Source organism: Physeter macrocephalus, chromosome 15, assembly GCF_002837175.3.
Source record: "Physeter macrocephalus isolate SW-GA chromosome 15, ASM283717v5, whole genome shotgun sequence".
Classification (NCBI taxonomy): Eukaryota; Metazoa; Chordata; class Mammalia; order Artiodactyla; family Physeteridae; genus Physeter; species Physeter macrocephalus.
In genome coordinates, this window is record NC_041228.1 from 541173 (window position 1) to 555781 (window position 14609).

The 14609-nt window shown below is 64.4% G+C and overlaps 2 protein-coding genes across 7 annotated transcripts in view; one reads left to right on the plus strand and one right to left on the minus strand.

The window, feature by feature from the left end:
* Positions 1–1019, plus strand: part of BOP1 (BOP1 ribosomal biogenesis factor) — a 26419-nt gene extending 25400 nt beyond the window's left edge. The window contains 4 exon segments of the mRNA XM_024117501.3: positions 60–348; positions 422–506; positions 588–695; positions 777–1019. Of these exon segments, the coding sequence (XP_023973269.2) occupies positions 60–348; positions 422–506; positions 588–695; positions 777–930 (636 nt within the window). The 3' untranslated portion in view covers positions 931–1019.
* Positions 1020–1094: 75 nt separating this feature from the next.
* The window catches only part of MROH1 (maestro heat like repeat family member 1), a 76634-nt gene continuing 63119 nt past the window's right edge, over positions 1095–14609 (minus strand). For 2 of the 6 annotated variants that reach the window (XM_055091262.1, XM_055091260.1), the window contains exons 32-43: positions 10723–10877; positions 7599–7764; positions 6851–7047; positions 4008–4145; positions 3526–3640; positions 3066–3212; positions 2693–2881; positions 2361–2516; positions 2152–2286; positions 1975–2077; positions 1831–1896; positions 1095–1427 (exon numbers count right to left, since the gene is read on the minus strand). In XM_055091262.1, the coding sequence (XP_054947237.1) occupies positions 1330–1427; positions 1831–1896; positions 1975–2077; positions 2152–2286; positions 2361–2516; positions 2693–2881; positions 3066–3212; positions 3526–3640; positions 4008–4145; positions 6851–7047; positions 7599–7764; positions 10723–10877 (1665 nt within the window). In that variant the 3' untranslated portion in view covers positions 1095–1329. Of the gene's footprint in view, positions 1428–1830; positions 1897–1974; positions 2078–2151; positions 2287–2360; positions 2517–2691; positions 2882–3065; positions 3213–3525; positions 3641–4007; positions 4146–6850; positions 7048–7598; positions 7765–10722; positions 10878–14609 lie in introns of those variants that run through there. The other 4 variants (XM_024117487.2, XM_055091261.1, XR_008619514.1 and 1 more) reach the window with 3 other exon arrangements.

The following is a 14609-nucleotide window of genomic DNA, read 5'->3' on the forward strand; positions in this document are numbered from 1 at the left end:
GGGGAGGGGAGGGGGCGGGGCGGGGGCGGGGCGGCTCAGCCCACCTCGCCTTCTTGCAGCCAGTGACACAGGTGACTTGGCACGGTCGTGGGGACTACATGGCCGTGGTGCTGGCCACCCCGGGCCACACCCAGGTGCTGATCCACCAGTTGAGCCGGCGCCGCAGCCAGAGCCCTTTCCGCCGCGGCCACGGTCAGGTGCAGCGCGTGGCCTTCCACCCCGTGCGGCCCTTTCTGCTCGTGGCTTCCCAGCGCAGCGTCCGCCTCTACCACCTGCTGCGCCAGGAGCTCACCAAGAAGCTGACGCCCAACTGCAAGTGGGTGTCCAGCCTGGCAGTGCACCCGGCAGGTGAGGGGGCACCCTGGTTGGGGGGGGGCGGGTGAGGGGGCCACCAGGTCCCTACCACCGCATCTTCCCCTAGGCGACAACGTCATCTGTGGCAGCTACGACAGCAAGCTGGTGTGGTTTGACCTGGACCTCTCCACCAAGCCGTACAGAGTGCTGAGGTGAGGTGCCGGCGGGTGCCGGGCTGCTCCCTACTCGCCCGCCCCCCCCCCCCGCCCCCCTCAACCTGGTCCCCCCTTCAGGCACCACAAGAAGGCCCTCCGGGCCGTGGCCTTCCACCCCCGGTACCCGCTCTTTGCCTCCGGCTCCGACGACGGCAGCGTCATCGTCTGCCACGGGATGGTGTACAAGTGAGTGCCGGTGCCCGCCCGCCCGCCCGCCCCCCGTGGGGACTGTGCTGCCCACATCCTGAGCCTCTCCCTTCCCCACAGCGACCTGCTGCAGAACCCGCTGCTGGTGCCTGTGAAGGTGCTCAAGGGGCACAGCCTGACCAAAGACCTGGGGGTGCTGGACGTGGCCTTCCACCCCACCCAGCCGTGGGTCTTCTCTGCCGGGGCTGACGGCACCCTCTGCCTCTTCACCTAGGTGACCCTGCTTCCCGGGCGGGGCAGGTGGGGCTGGGCTGTGTGTGCGCTCAGGACACTCAATAGAGGCGTTTTCTCTTGCTGGCGTGATCTTTTCTCTGAGTCAGTCAGGGTGCCTAACGGGGGAGAGGGCCTGCTGACCTGCCCAGAAGGAGAGGCCACGTCATCGCGGCACCTGCTGAGCGGCAAATGGCTTTATTGGGAAGGGGGAGACAGCGACTTGCCCACCCTCGTGGCCCCAGCCCTCCCTTGCTGTGTGGGCCTGGGGGCTCCCCTCGGGCAGGGGGCTCCCCAGGGCCCCATCTCGGAGGCTCGGTTCGGGCCGGCGAGGCCGGTATTGCGTGTAGGGGCAGCGCTGCCACGGGAGCCTCAGGCGAACTTCACCAGGCGGCCCAGAGTCTCAGCAGCTTTCACGCGCACCGCGGGGGCCGGGTCCTGGAGCAGGAGCTGGAGCGCTGGGGGACAGGGAGCCGCTGCTGGGGGCTCCTCGGCGGCCCTCTGAGAACTAAAAGTCTGAGCCCGTGGTCCCGCCCACACGCCGCTAGCAGCTGCGGCTAAGGCTGAACCCCCCTTTCTTGGCGCGCTGAGCCTGGGGGCCAGGACCCCGAGGCTCACACCCCACCCTGTGCGTGGGGGCCGCCCGCCCACCGCCCTCCTAAGACAGGCCTCTGCCGGGAGGGCTCAGGAGCCAACGGAAAGATAGTTTTTCCTTTTTTAGTGTTTTTTAAGCTCTTTTGGAACAGTTAAGAAGTTTCCGTGAATTACTAGAGACGATGAGGTCACCAGTGACAGGGAAAAAATCCTTGAAATCCAGGAAAATCACTTAGTCCCCCCTGGTGCCCACAGGGTCAGCGCGGCCCAGCGCGTCGTGGGGGGCGGGGCCCCCAGGACTGGGGCTCACCGGCCAGGAGCTGCTCCAGGTCCACCTGCGGCCGGCGCTCAGCCTCCACGTGCAGCACCAGGAACCCTGCGGGGGCGGGGGGGGTGGGGCCGGGGTCAGGGTCCGCGTGGTGGGGAGCGGGAGGGGGGCCCAGGGCAGCCTCACCTGTGAGCATGGGGGCCGCAGCGCGGATGTCCTCCCAGCTGCTTTTGAAGTAGAACAGGCTGGTGCTCAGCAGGCGGCCCAGCAGGTCGGGGAAGTGGTGCATCTGCAGGAGGCCCCCAGTCAGGCCCCGCCCCTGCCCTGCCGCCGCGCCCCGCCCCGCCGCGCCCCGCCCCTCACCAGGTGCTTGCAGGTGGTGTTGAGGAACTCTCCGAAGTGCAGGCCCCGGTCCTCCTGCAGGTGCTTCTGGAAGATGGCTGCCAGCTCCTCACACTCCAGGTTGGGGCCGCACATGCGCAAGGCGAACCTGCAGGCCTGCAGGGCACAGGCTGAGCCCCGAGTCCCTGAGTGGGTCCGGCCCGGCCTGCCCGTACCCCCTGGCTACTCACAGCAGCCACTGGGGGCTGGGGGTCCTGCAGGTGCAGCAGCAGGGGCGCTAGCCCGCCAACAACCTGCTCCAGGAAGACGTCCTCGCAGCCCCCCTGGCAGGCCTTGTTGAGGTGCCCGAAGAGGCGAATGGACGCAGAACGGAACTCCATCTTTTCCTGGGGCGGGGTGGTGAGCGGCAGGTGTCACCCCACTGGGCCCTCCCCAGAACTGCCCATCCGTCGACCCCGGGGCCCAGCCCTGAGGGTGCGGTGGTGACACGGCGCACAGGGCTTGGAGAGGACGGGGCAGGAGCCAGGCTGCCATGGCCAGGGGCAGGGCTGGCGGGGCCTACACTGTCGAAGAAGGGCCGGATGCGGATGGCAACGTGCAGCAGCACCGAGCGCAGGTCCCAGGCCTCCACCAGGTCCAGCAGCCTCGCGAGGCCCACCATGGCCTCCAGGGCCACCAGGCTGTGCGGGTCCTCACCATCGTCCAGCCCACCGATCATGGCCGTCAGGAGTTGGGGGCCATGGGCCCGTACCTGGGGATGCCACACACACACCTGTGTGCCCAGGTCCTGCCGTGGAATGGCCCAGCCCCCGACCCTCCCGGTGCCATCTCCATGCCCCCCGCCAGCACCGCGTCCAACTGGGTCTCCTCACTGGCCGCAGCCCTGCTGTCTCTCTCCCGGGGACAGGGCCCCAGAGGGCTGGCCAGCCCCTCACCTTATCCGGGGAGCCCGAGGCAATGTTGGCCAGGCCCCGGAGTACCAGCCTTCGCACACGGGCGCACACGTCCTTCTGCCGCGCCAGCAGGTTGTCCAGCAGGGACTCCAGGAGCATCAGGTCGTTCACCACGTTGCTGCTAAGCAGCTGAGGGCGGAGGTGCTCTGACTACCCTTGCCCCACTAACCCCAGGCTCGCCCCGCCCCCTCCCATCACTGCACTGGGCAGCCCTCCCAGTCGCAGGTCACTTTGAGGAGGGGACATGGCAAAGGCCAGCTGAGGCCTGTATGCCAAACCTGGGCCCCTGGCCTTCCCGAACTCCTGACCCAGCCCCTCCCTGGCCCCCGCTGCCACGGCCTGGGGCAGGTTTTCCAGGGGGAGGCCTTAGCCTGCCTGTGGGGGAGGGCTCCCCGCTGCCCCGCCAGGCCCCTATTCGTGATCCAGAGCACGTGGCTCCTACCTCGGCCAGGAAGGCTGTGGAGCTGACCCTCTGGATCTCGTGCACACTGCTCTGTGTGGCGAAGAGCGCCTTCATCATCAGGGGCAGCCGGGGACCCGCGAACTTGGCCATGGCGCTGGGAAGGAGGCTACACTGGGCAGGGCTGGGGCCTCAGGCCTCCCCTGAGCACGTCCCAGTCCCGTGTGGGCCTGGGGGCACTTCTGCCTCCCAACCTGCGCTGTCTGCGCCCTCCAGCCCGTGAGCCCCCAACCCGGCTGCCGGGCCCTGCACGTCCTCCCCCTCCAGACGTGCCCCTCCCAGCCCGCCGCGCCTAGAGACCACAGCTGCCTTCACAGCCTCCCCGCTGCCCCCACGCACCTGCTCCTCATGCTGGGCCCCCTCCCAGGTGCCACTGGGGGCCCCCGGATGGTACCTGAACAGGACCTGGCCTGTTAGAGCCCAGCCAGCACCAGAGGTGGGGTGCGCGGGCCCGGCCTGCTCACCTGGCCAGCCGGGTGACCCCCTCCTCATGCCCGGCCGAGGTCCTGAGCAGCTGCCAGCCGCCCTCCAGCTCCATGCGCTGCACCACATCATCGTTGCCGCCTCGGAGAAGCACGGCCTGCAGCGCCTCCACCGCGGAGCTGCGGAGACACGGGTGTAGCTGGCAGGGCTGCCAACTCCGCACGCGCACGCACACACCTGTGCTGTTGGCAGACATGTCCCGGGGCTACCCAGCCTGCCCTCTACCAGCAACATCCTTTGGGGCGCAGGCTCTGGACTCTCCCCTCCCCCTCATCTGGGCACCACTTTGGACCCTCTGGTCTCAGGCAGACTGCTCCTGCCTCCCCAGCCCCCACGAGGGGCGGTTGGGGGCTCTGCAGGTAGTGTCCCCAAGGCCCTCTGGAGCAGGCAAGGCCCTCAGATTAATTTTAGGGTAACAATCAGCTGCTTTTTGCACCTGCCTTGAAGACTTTCATTTAATTAAAAAAAAAAAAAAAGATGAAAAAGAAAGTGGAGAAAACCCTTCATAAAAATGAACTCAGAAGGCAAATCAGGGTCTGATTCCTGCCTGGGCCAGGCAGCTCTGTCTGCCACGCCCAGCTGGCCCTCTCTCTTGTAGGAGGGGCCCAAGGAGGCAAAAACCAGCTGAAATTGCGTGTCCGGCCCCCTCATTTGACGACCCCTCCTTCCCCGGCTCAGGCAGAGGGGGCGGGGCTGCCAGTGTGAAGGCCGCAGGGGCAGGACCCCACAGACAGGACTGGGGACAGCAGTGCTGGCCCAACATGGACCTGGCAAAGACTCACACCACAGCCTGCGGCCCGGAGAGACAGCACGTCAGGGTCCCCAGGGCCGCGCAGGGAGGGCTGAGGGCCGCAGCCCCCAGCCCTGTGCTGACCCCCTCTCTCCTGACGTCGACCACCTCACATGTCAGGCCCCGCGTGGGCCCCCAGACGTGAGTGCGCGTCGACGCAGGCGCCGTCCCTGGGGCTCCTGGCCCAAGGGCACGTGCCCACCCCCAGGGCAGTGCGCTGGACCCTCCGCGGGGCGGTCAGGCGTCAGCTGCACGGGGTCTTCCTGTGACCTCGAAGGCTCAGCTGCTAGGGTGCAGGGGCACTCGGGCCTAGGCGCTTGGAGCGTGAGGGCCAGGTCTTGCCAGCTGCACAGTACGGGCCTCACATCTGGGGAGGGGCGGAGTGGGTGTGGGGGAATCTGACGCGCTTTTGGAGGCCCCATGACTGGTCCTGGTCCAGGGGTCCTGGCAGCCCAGGAAGCAGATGCTGGTAGACTCCCCCGAGCCCAGCAGTATGCACACAACCCACTGCCCCCACCTCGGCCCAGCTCCATCCTCATGGTCATCCTGGGGTGGAATGAGGGCTGTGCGGATGCCCCTGGTGTAGGGGGAGGGGTCTGGTGTCCACCGACAGCTGGACAGGCTCCCTGGCTGTGCGTCCACAGACTATATACCCCGCTGGGTCCCCGCCCCAGGGAAGACACTAGAAGGTGGCTCCCACTGTCCCAGGAGCTCCACAATCCCAGCGGAGGCCCAGACACTGGGGGCCCCCTGGATGTGGGGCGCCCACACCGACTGCAGGCACAGAAAAATATTCCAGCCATGCGGTCACTGGGCAGATGCCCACGGTGCCCGCCAAGGGGTCCCGCACGGTGTGGGCAGGGCTGGGCCACAGCTAGGGCCCAGCAGCTCTGCCCCTGGCTCCACACCCTGCTCCAGGCCTCAAGGCCCAGAAGAGGTGCCACCTGGCCACAGCGAACGGGCAGTGGTGAGGGGCAGGCCTGGCCGAGGAGCAGGTCGACAATCCAGATGAGGTGCTTCCCTTGCCTGTTCACCCTACTGCCCAGACTTTCTGGGCGTGTGGCGTTTGCAAGGGTCTGACTTGCTGGCTAATGGCCTCCGTCAGAGCCAAGGCCTGTGCCTGGCATTGCACACATCCTGGCTCAGGGGTGGACCCCCAGAACCGCTCTTTGGGCCATGGGGCTGTAGGCCCCACAGCTCAGACCACAGCGCTGGAGCCCGTGTGCTAGGCCCGGGGTTGCTTGGGCCATGTCCGCCGGGCCGTCCACATTTCCACCCGGTCTGCACAGTCAGGCCAGGCCTCCTGACACACAGCCTTCGCTGGAGTTGACGCATTAGTTCTGCGGTGGGGCAGCCCCGCGGTGGGGCGGGGCAAGCTGACTCTGTCCCTCGTGTGTCCCCAGCCGGACACCGGAAGGGTGGGGAGGCGGCCAGGCTAACAGTCACTCCGGCCCCAGTGGCCCCGGGGCGTCAGCTTCCCCTGCTCATCCTGTGGCCCCAGACAGCTGTTTGGAGCCCTGAAGAGCCGCCAGGGGGAGCAGGAATGTCCCCAGGAGCTGAAAGAGCTCCACCCCGCCTCCCCAGGCTCCTGCCCCAGGGCCCAGGGCCCCGAACCCCAACGAGAGGCAAGGGGGAGGTGCCTGCATAGGCCAGTGGCACCAGGGGCCTGGCTCTGGGCCAACCCGGCATCACCCGTGTGGCAGCTGGGAGAGGCCGCTCAGGGGAGGCAGGGAGGCTGCTGCAGAGTTTCTGTCTGAAGGTGGGGGGCCCCAATCAAGTGTAGGAAGAGCCGGAACTTGGAGCTGAAGACTGAGGTTGCAAACACAGAGCGGGCTCACGCAGACCCTGCCGTACCCAAGCATTCCTCATGCTCCGCCCTCCCAAAGGCGGCGCAGTTCACGACCCAGCTGATGTCCCCAGGAAGCCCCGCCCCGACTGTCCCCATCCCCCCTGCAGCCCAGGGAAGCTGCACTCCCAGCAGGGACAGCAGGCCACAGACGAGGGTGCCAGGGGCGCAAGGTGGGGCCCACTCACCTGCAGGGCTCGAGGCGCCGCGAGGCCAGGCCTGAGCTGGCGCTCTTCCTCTCCTTGGCCTGCAGGTTCCTGGGCGGCTGGACACCCACGGTGCAGCTGACCCGCAGCAGCAGCGCCGCCAGCAGCTGGGGGTAGAGCTCCAGCACCGCTGGCCCAGATGCCGGGGCAGACGCGACCTCGTACAGCGCACAGGTGGCCTGGGGGTGGTGCCCCCTCAGCCTCAGCCCTCCCCGCCCCGGGCCAGGTCTAATGAGGCTGGCCACAGCGAAGGCTGGACCCTGCACCCCAGGACCCAAATAGCCTGAAGCCCCACTTCCTTAGCAGGTACCCCGTGTCCCCAGAGGTCTTGGGCCCCCGGGAGCAGGAGGCAGGCCCAGGGCAGGGTGGCCGCGGGGGGACGGGCTCCCAGCATCTGCTCTCGGTGCTTTAGCAAGAGGAGGAGGAAACTCTCACAGCTGCTTTACTGTGGAAACGTTGCCAAGCTGGGTTTATTTTTTTTCCGCAGGGTGAAACAGAGTGCGCTCCCTCGGGGACCGACACCTGCGGGGCCTTTACGAGCCTGGGCTCCACGCTCGCCTGCTCTGGTGCCCCAGTCAGCCGCCAGGTGCCTGCGGGGTGCCACCCAGCCCCAGCCCCCACCCCAAGGGCCCTCCCACAGCGGCCACTCGGCCCCTTACCAGCCTCCTGGACCGGCAGGGGGGAGGGGGAGGGGGGAGGGGCCAGGCGTGCAGCCCCAGAGCTCACTCACCGCAAGGGGCAACAGGGTGGCCACGCGGTCGGGCGCGCTGCTCAGCAGGAAGGCCCGGCTCTCCTTGAACGGCACGTCCCTGCTCATCTTCTCCAGGAGCAGCCCCAGGACCTGTGTGGTGAGGCTGGGCTCCACGGCCAGCGCCCTCCACAGGGTGCAGGTGTGGCTGGAGCGGGGCAGGAGGACGGTCACCCCGAGGCCACTGCCGGCCCCTGTCGTGCCCACCAGCCTCAGCTCCAGCCAGGCCACGAGCGGCACCCTGACCTCAGACCTGAACTCACCCCTTCCTCTGACCCAGTGGCCTGCGATCAGGCGGCCCGGGCTGGTGCGGGGCAGGGAGAGGAGGCACCCCCTGGGGGCTGCCCGAAGCAGACACCAGGCTTCCTTGGCGGGGGGCGGCGCCGCCCCAGGCCTCGGGGGCACCTACACGTCACTCTTCCCGCAATGAGCAGCACGTGGCCAAGGAAGGCAGGCGTGTGAGGGAGGTCAGGCGGAGGCTGCGGGAGGCCCGGGCAGCCTGCAGACCCCGGGTGCTCAGACACACGGGGAGGCGGCTGTGCGCCACACGTTTACAGAGAGAAGCGACAGACTCCAGATATCTAACCGGACCCGGAAATTCTAAAAATAGAGCACATCTGGAAGCCAACCAACAGCCCTTTAGAAATGAGACACAGGGACTTCCCTGGCGGTCCAGTGGTCAAGACTGCGCTCCCAATGCAGGGGGCCCGGGTTCGATCCCTGGTCGGGGGACCAGATCCCACGTGCTACGCGGTGTGGCCAAAAAGACAAAAAAAAAAAAAAAAAAAAATAGGAATTGAGACACCTAACCAGCCTGGATACAGCAGGAGAGAGAAATAATGCACTGGAAGATAAACGGAGGGAGTTACCCAGAACCTAGCAGAGAACAATCACGGCGGAAATTCAGTAGCAGACGCGTAGGGGGTGGGACGAAAAGGTCTGGCAGACGTTCGAGAGAGTGTCTGAAGAGGAGGGCTGAAAACCGGTCAGAGCTGATGACAGACACCAACTCAGGCTCACAGGCTCAGGAAGCCTGGCAGCTGCCTGGCGGAACAAGGAATGGACACCCACGCCCCCCACCCCCCAAAGGTGCAGAGCGCCATAGACAAGGGGAGCCTGGTGCGTGTCCCTCACGACCTCGGCGCCACCTGGCCTCCGAGGAGCCAGAAGAGGACACGTTCTCCCACCCAGAAAGCACGCGCCCAGCTCGGGCGCCACACTCTGGCCAACAACCTCCGAGAAGGACAACTGAGTAAACGCATGTTCAGACGCACAGAAGTGGGGCTTGTCGGCCCCAGGAGCTCCTCGGGGCTCTGGAGGGTGCACTCCAGTGGGAGGGCGCCAGGGCCCTTCGCCGCCCGGTCTCTGCACACCAGGCAGCTCTGCTGTGACGCGGCGACGGCAGCCACGCGCACGGACGAGGAAACGAAGGTGTGCTCGCTCCTGGAACGCCACCACGGACACGGACGTTCCAGTTGCATATGACTTTCCGGACGTGAAATATAATTCTTTTGACTTTTCCCCAACCGTTTATAAGCGTAAAGCCCATCGTTGGCTCAGAGGCAGCGGGTGGTGGGCAGATTCGGCCCTGGCTGCACTGTGCCCACCCTGCCCTGACAACCCCGCTCCTATGAACACGCAAGGCGCTGGCACAGCAGGAAAGGAGGGACAGCAGCACCCTGCACCCCGAGGACAGCAAAAGCAGCAGGAGAAAGTCCAGAGGACTCCACTGACACCCCGTTCGAGATCGGCAAAACACACCTCTGGCAACGGCAGTCAGACAGCGGCGACCTTTCAGGGAGTTTCGACCGAGCAGGCACGGAGCCCAGTGGGGGCTAGATGCCTGCCCCGTCTCCCTCTAAGCGCAGCTGAGGCCCCCCAGGGCCTGCGGCAGTGTGCGTGCTCTTCTGCGTGAGCTGCACCCACGAAAGGCAGGGGCGCAGAGCCGAGGGGCAGGTGCGTGGGCAGACACACTGCCTGCACAGAGCAGCCGCGACAATGACGGGCAGGGCAGGGGGCCGCCCCTGCAGAGGCCTGCACTGCCCAGGGGCGCTGTGCCCACGCGGTCGTTCTCAGGGCCACCGCTGGAGAACACAGAGTGTGCGACTTCCAAACTAATTGAGTGGAAGATGAAATCGTAAAAAAGAGACCCTGTCAATCTAAAAAGGACAATGAAGAAGAAAAAAGACCAAAAGAAGACAAAAAATAAGGCAGTGGGTTTAACCCCAACTACATCAGCAACCAAGACCGTCTATTTACCCTGGAAAAGGAACACACCTAAACTGCGAGGGCAAAGAAAGGCTGACAGTGACGGGCCGGGAGAGGCGACAGCGGCAAACGCTGACAGACGTGACCTGGGGAGAAGCTGCACATGTTGGAACCGGGGGCCCAGAGCGGCGCCGGCATCTAAGTGAGAGCAGAGCCGACGGCGTGAGCCCACGTCTTGACGGCAGGTGCAGGCACGTGCGGCCGCCCGGGCCATGGCCACGGGGGAGGGCTGTGCTGCCTCCCTGCACGGGCCTCCAGGAGGCCACGGGCGCCGGCCTCCACCCACGCCGCGGACAGCAAACAAAGGCAGGAGCGGCGGGCCCTGGGCTCCGGACGCGCTGGGACCACAGCAACGGCCACCTAGAGGCCTCGGTGCAGGAGGGGAGGGGATGCCAGGGGCTGTGGTACACAGACAGGGCCGGGCACAGGCCCTGGCGCGGAGAAGTCCTGCCCTGAGAGCCCGAGGATGGCAACTAGAGGGTCACTGATGGGCGCTCGGGGGCTGGGGTGCAAGCGTGGGACACATCAGAGCTCCCGTACTTCGCCCCGCCCCTGGCAACCAGGAATCCCCCCCTCCTGCCTCAAGGAGGGGGCCTAGCCCCAGGGCTCTGCTCACAGACGATGGTGGACGCCCTCCAGAGAACCAGCCCTGAGGACTGGCCAGCACAGCCCATGAGAGTGAGCCTGTCTCCACCCAGTCCAGGGCCGGGGTCTCCAGGCTCCCACGCAGAGGGGCTGGGGCCCGTGAACACCACACCAGGGTGGGAGTGACCCCGGAACGTGGAACCCAGGTGGCTGGAGCCCCGTCCGCCCCCGCAGGCTAGTGGGCATCACGTACCTGTCAAAGGGCAGGGGGCTGCCCAGAAGGCTGGACACCACGGCGGCGTGGTGCCGGGCCGCCAGCACGTACACGCTGTGCTGTGCGGCCTGCAGGACGTGCTCCCCGCGGGTCTCCTGCAGCTTGGAGCGCAGCATGCTCACGATCTCGGGCACCTGCGGGCGGGCAAGCAGCCACGGTTAGGCCTGCGGCGGGGACACGCCCACACCAGAGGCCAGGGTGCAGGGGCCCCGGGGAGGCTGGCTGGCCAAGGGGAGGGGAGGGGAGGGAAGTTCTGTGAGATCAGAGCTCCCTGCTGCCGGCACCCGATGGAGAGCAGGAGCCCAGAGAGCCAATCCCACATTCCGCACAGGAGGCGACGGGGACCCAAGAGGGACCTGCAGGGAGGAGGCGCTGAGACGCACCCAGGCGTGTGCAGGGCAGAGTGGGAGGGGAGGGTCACCGGGGTGAGCGCTGAGGCTGGCGGGGTGACCCAGCCTGTCCCTGGAGGCAGGACACACACGGGCTGCGCTGCCCCACACCACCTCCCGTGCAGTGTGCTGGAACAGGGACAGCGACCTGCAGCCCTGTGCCCAGACTGAGGCCACAGCTGGGCTGGGAGAGGGCCGGCAGCCTCAGGCAGGCTTCATGGGCTGCAGCTGCCGCAGAGGCCACAGACGGGCAACCAGGGCACGGTCGCCATCGTGGGCCCTGCGCCACGGGGGTGCTCCCCCACCACGGTCTGGGCTGCGCAGCTGGGAAGCACCCTGGTGCAAGGTGAAAGCTGATGACAGAGCACTGGGCACGGCCCCAGGGACACGGTCCCCGGGACGGGCAGCTGGCAGTCCGTGGGCTCCGCCAACCCCGGACTCCTGGGCAGGGCTGGCTGAGGAACCCGCCCCGGGGGCCCGGGCCGCAGGAGCAGCGGAAGGGACTGGTGCGGGGGCACGGGCGTGGTCCTCGGCAGGGGAGGCGGTGCTGCGTGTCCAGTGCTGCCTGGGCCGGGCCAGAGCCCCCGCCTGGGCGTCAGCGAGAGGGGCTGCCGCCGCCATTTCCCAAAGGGCTTGTAAGCATAACGAGGCTGTTTTCTTTTTATGACCTCGAGTCCAGAAGGTTGATGACCCAACTCACGGGCATCCGCGCCTCCTTCTAAGGACCCGAACCTCTTTGCTTTGCCCCCAGCCGCCTGCCCAGACCCTTGGCCGGCCCAGCTGCGTCTCCCTGACAAGACAGGCCACCACACCAAATCGCCTCCCCGTGTTCCTGCCTGGGGACCTGGGCGGGAAGGCGGTGCTTTAGCGGAGCAGCCTTCGCAGCCGCTGGGCCGGTGCCACCCGTTAGCCGTGGGCGCAGCGACGTTCGCAGACAGACGCGCTGGGGTCTTCCAGTCCGCGGCTGCCCCTGAAACAGGCCGACCGTCTCTGGGCCGAGGGGCACGGCTCCTCTCCAGTCTCCTGGGCTCCTTCTTGGCCACAAGGGGCACTGGTCCCTGAAGGTGTGCAGGCCTGGCGGACTCGGGCACTTGTGTGGTTCCTGCACAGACGCGGGTGAGAGCGGCCTTCCTGCAGAAGCCTGTCCCTGTCACCCCAGGTTCTCAAGCGCATTGGAATGTAGTTGCCCGCAGATATGCTTCATGGCATGTCGAGTCTCTTATGTATATGTTTTCCCCTTTCTCACTCTGCTTTCTTGGATGTTGGTTCTCTTTCTGCGGCTTGTCTTGGCAGAGCTTTATTCCTAATTGTTTCACTGGGCTTATCTGTCTCCTTCTCTAACGTCGTCTTTGCTGTTGCATATTCTTTTCAGCCGCTGTACCCGTCGGCGCCTGTGAGCAGCCTGAATCTGCTTCCTGCGAACCGTGATGGCAGCGCCCAGGTGCTCAGGCGTGGCGGGCTCCGGGGCTGCACCTGCACCGGGTTCTCAGCTTCCCAGGACTGGTGAGCAGGGGCCGCACCCTAGGCCTGCGGGGCTGCTCCAGACTTACCTTCACCAGCCCAGCTCCCGCGCCTCTTGGTGGCAAGCCCCGCGGGGGCCCTTTAACCTTCCCTCGCACCTGGTCCAGGCTGTTTCTTCGCAATAGCCTCACGGAGCTATAATTGCGCACCACACACTTCAACCATTTTAAGGGTACAAGTCAGTGGTCTTTCGTATATTCACAGGGTTGTGCAGCCATCAATTTTAGAATTTCTGTCACCCGAAAAGAAACCTCATTTCCACGAGTAGTCACCCCCCAGTTCCCCCGCCCCACCCCTGGCAACCACGAATCCACTTTCCGTGTCTGGAAATGGAATCACACTCTATGGGGCCTTTTGGGACCAGTTTCTTTCACTTTGCCAAGTGTTTTCCAGGCTCCTCCGTGCTGCGGCAGGAGTCAGCCCGTCCCTCCTTCCTGCTGCTGAGTAGTGTTTCACTGAACGGACAGATCCAGCTACTAACCGATGGGCGTCTGCGTTGTTGCCATGGTTGGGCTGCCAGGCGCATGTCCATACAGGTTCCCATGGGCACGGGCCCACCTCTCCCGGGTACACGCCTAGGAGTGGAACTGCCGGGTTGGGTGGTGCCTCTGTGTTTAACGCCTGCCGGGCGTCTCTGCAGCAGCGGCTTCACTTCCCATGCCCGCTGTTTATTAAGAGGAGTCTGTTCTTTCCCGGCATGCCCGTCCCGCCCTCCACCTGACCAGCCCGGCTTGCTGGCGGAGGGGCTCAGGCCGGTCACGGGTCACCTGCTAGGACCACTTTTTCTGATTTAGTGTCAGAGAAACTCAAAGTCCAGCAGTGTCCAGGTGTCTCTAGGGGGTCCCCCTGCCAGGCTCTCAGGGTAGGAAAGAAAACGGTGGCCCGCCACGGCCCCCATGGGTACTGATGCCAGTGGCCATGTCACATGAGACAGAGGTGGCACGTTGCAGACAGGCTGAAGGTGTAAGTCAGGAACACAGGACCCGGGGTGGGTGTGCTGAGTGTGTCTGGGAGCCTGAGCCAGGAGGAGACAGCCCAGCAGCTCCCTGAGAGGCCAGGAGCAGGCTCGGTGTGTTGGGCCCAGGGAGAGGCACCTGGATTTATCAAGGACGGGTGGGACCCGAAACTATTAAGGAACTCCTAGAAGAAAACAGGGGGAAATCTTCAGGACATTAGGTTTGGCAATGATTTCTTGGATGTGACGCCCAAAGCACAGGCAACAAAAGCAAACACAGGCATGTGGAACTATATCAAACTTTAAAACTTGTATGCATCAAAGGACACAGTCAAGAGTGTGAAAAGACAACCTATGGAATGGGAAAAATATCTGCAAATCATATATCCGATAATGGGTTAATATCCAGAATATATAAAGACCTCCTACAATTCAACAACAACAAAAAAGTCAAATAACCTGATTTTAAAATGGGCAAAGGACGCAGACTTCTCCAAAGACATACAAATGGCCAACAAGCATATCAAAAGATGCTCAACAACACTAATTACATGGGAGATGCAAACCAAAACCAACATGACATACCACCTCACACCCATCAGGGTGGTGACTATCAAAAAAACAGGTATTTAAAGGAAACCATGATTAGAGAAACAGAATACAAGTTAATATAGAGACACTTGATATATAAAAATATTAAATGAAAGAATATTACCAGTATTAATAATTGTAGAGGTCTGTTAATTTCCTCTTTTAGCTAATTAAAGTAATATGCCATATTGTACTTCTGAGGCTTAGGGGAAAAGGTCCATTCCTGAAGAACTTTCGTTATGTAAAATATATATATATATATATATATATATATACACACATATATATATTGGGCTTCCCTGGTGGGGCAGTGGATGAGGGTCCACCTGCCGGTGCAGGGGACACGGGTTCGTGCCCCGGTCCGGGAAGATCCCACATGCCGTGGAGTGGCTGGGCCCGTGGGCCATGGC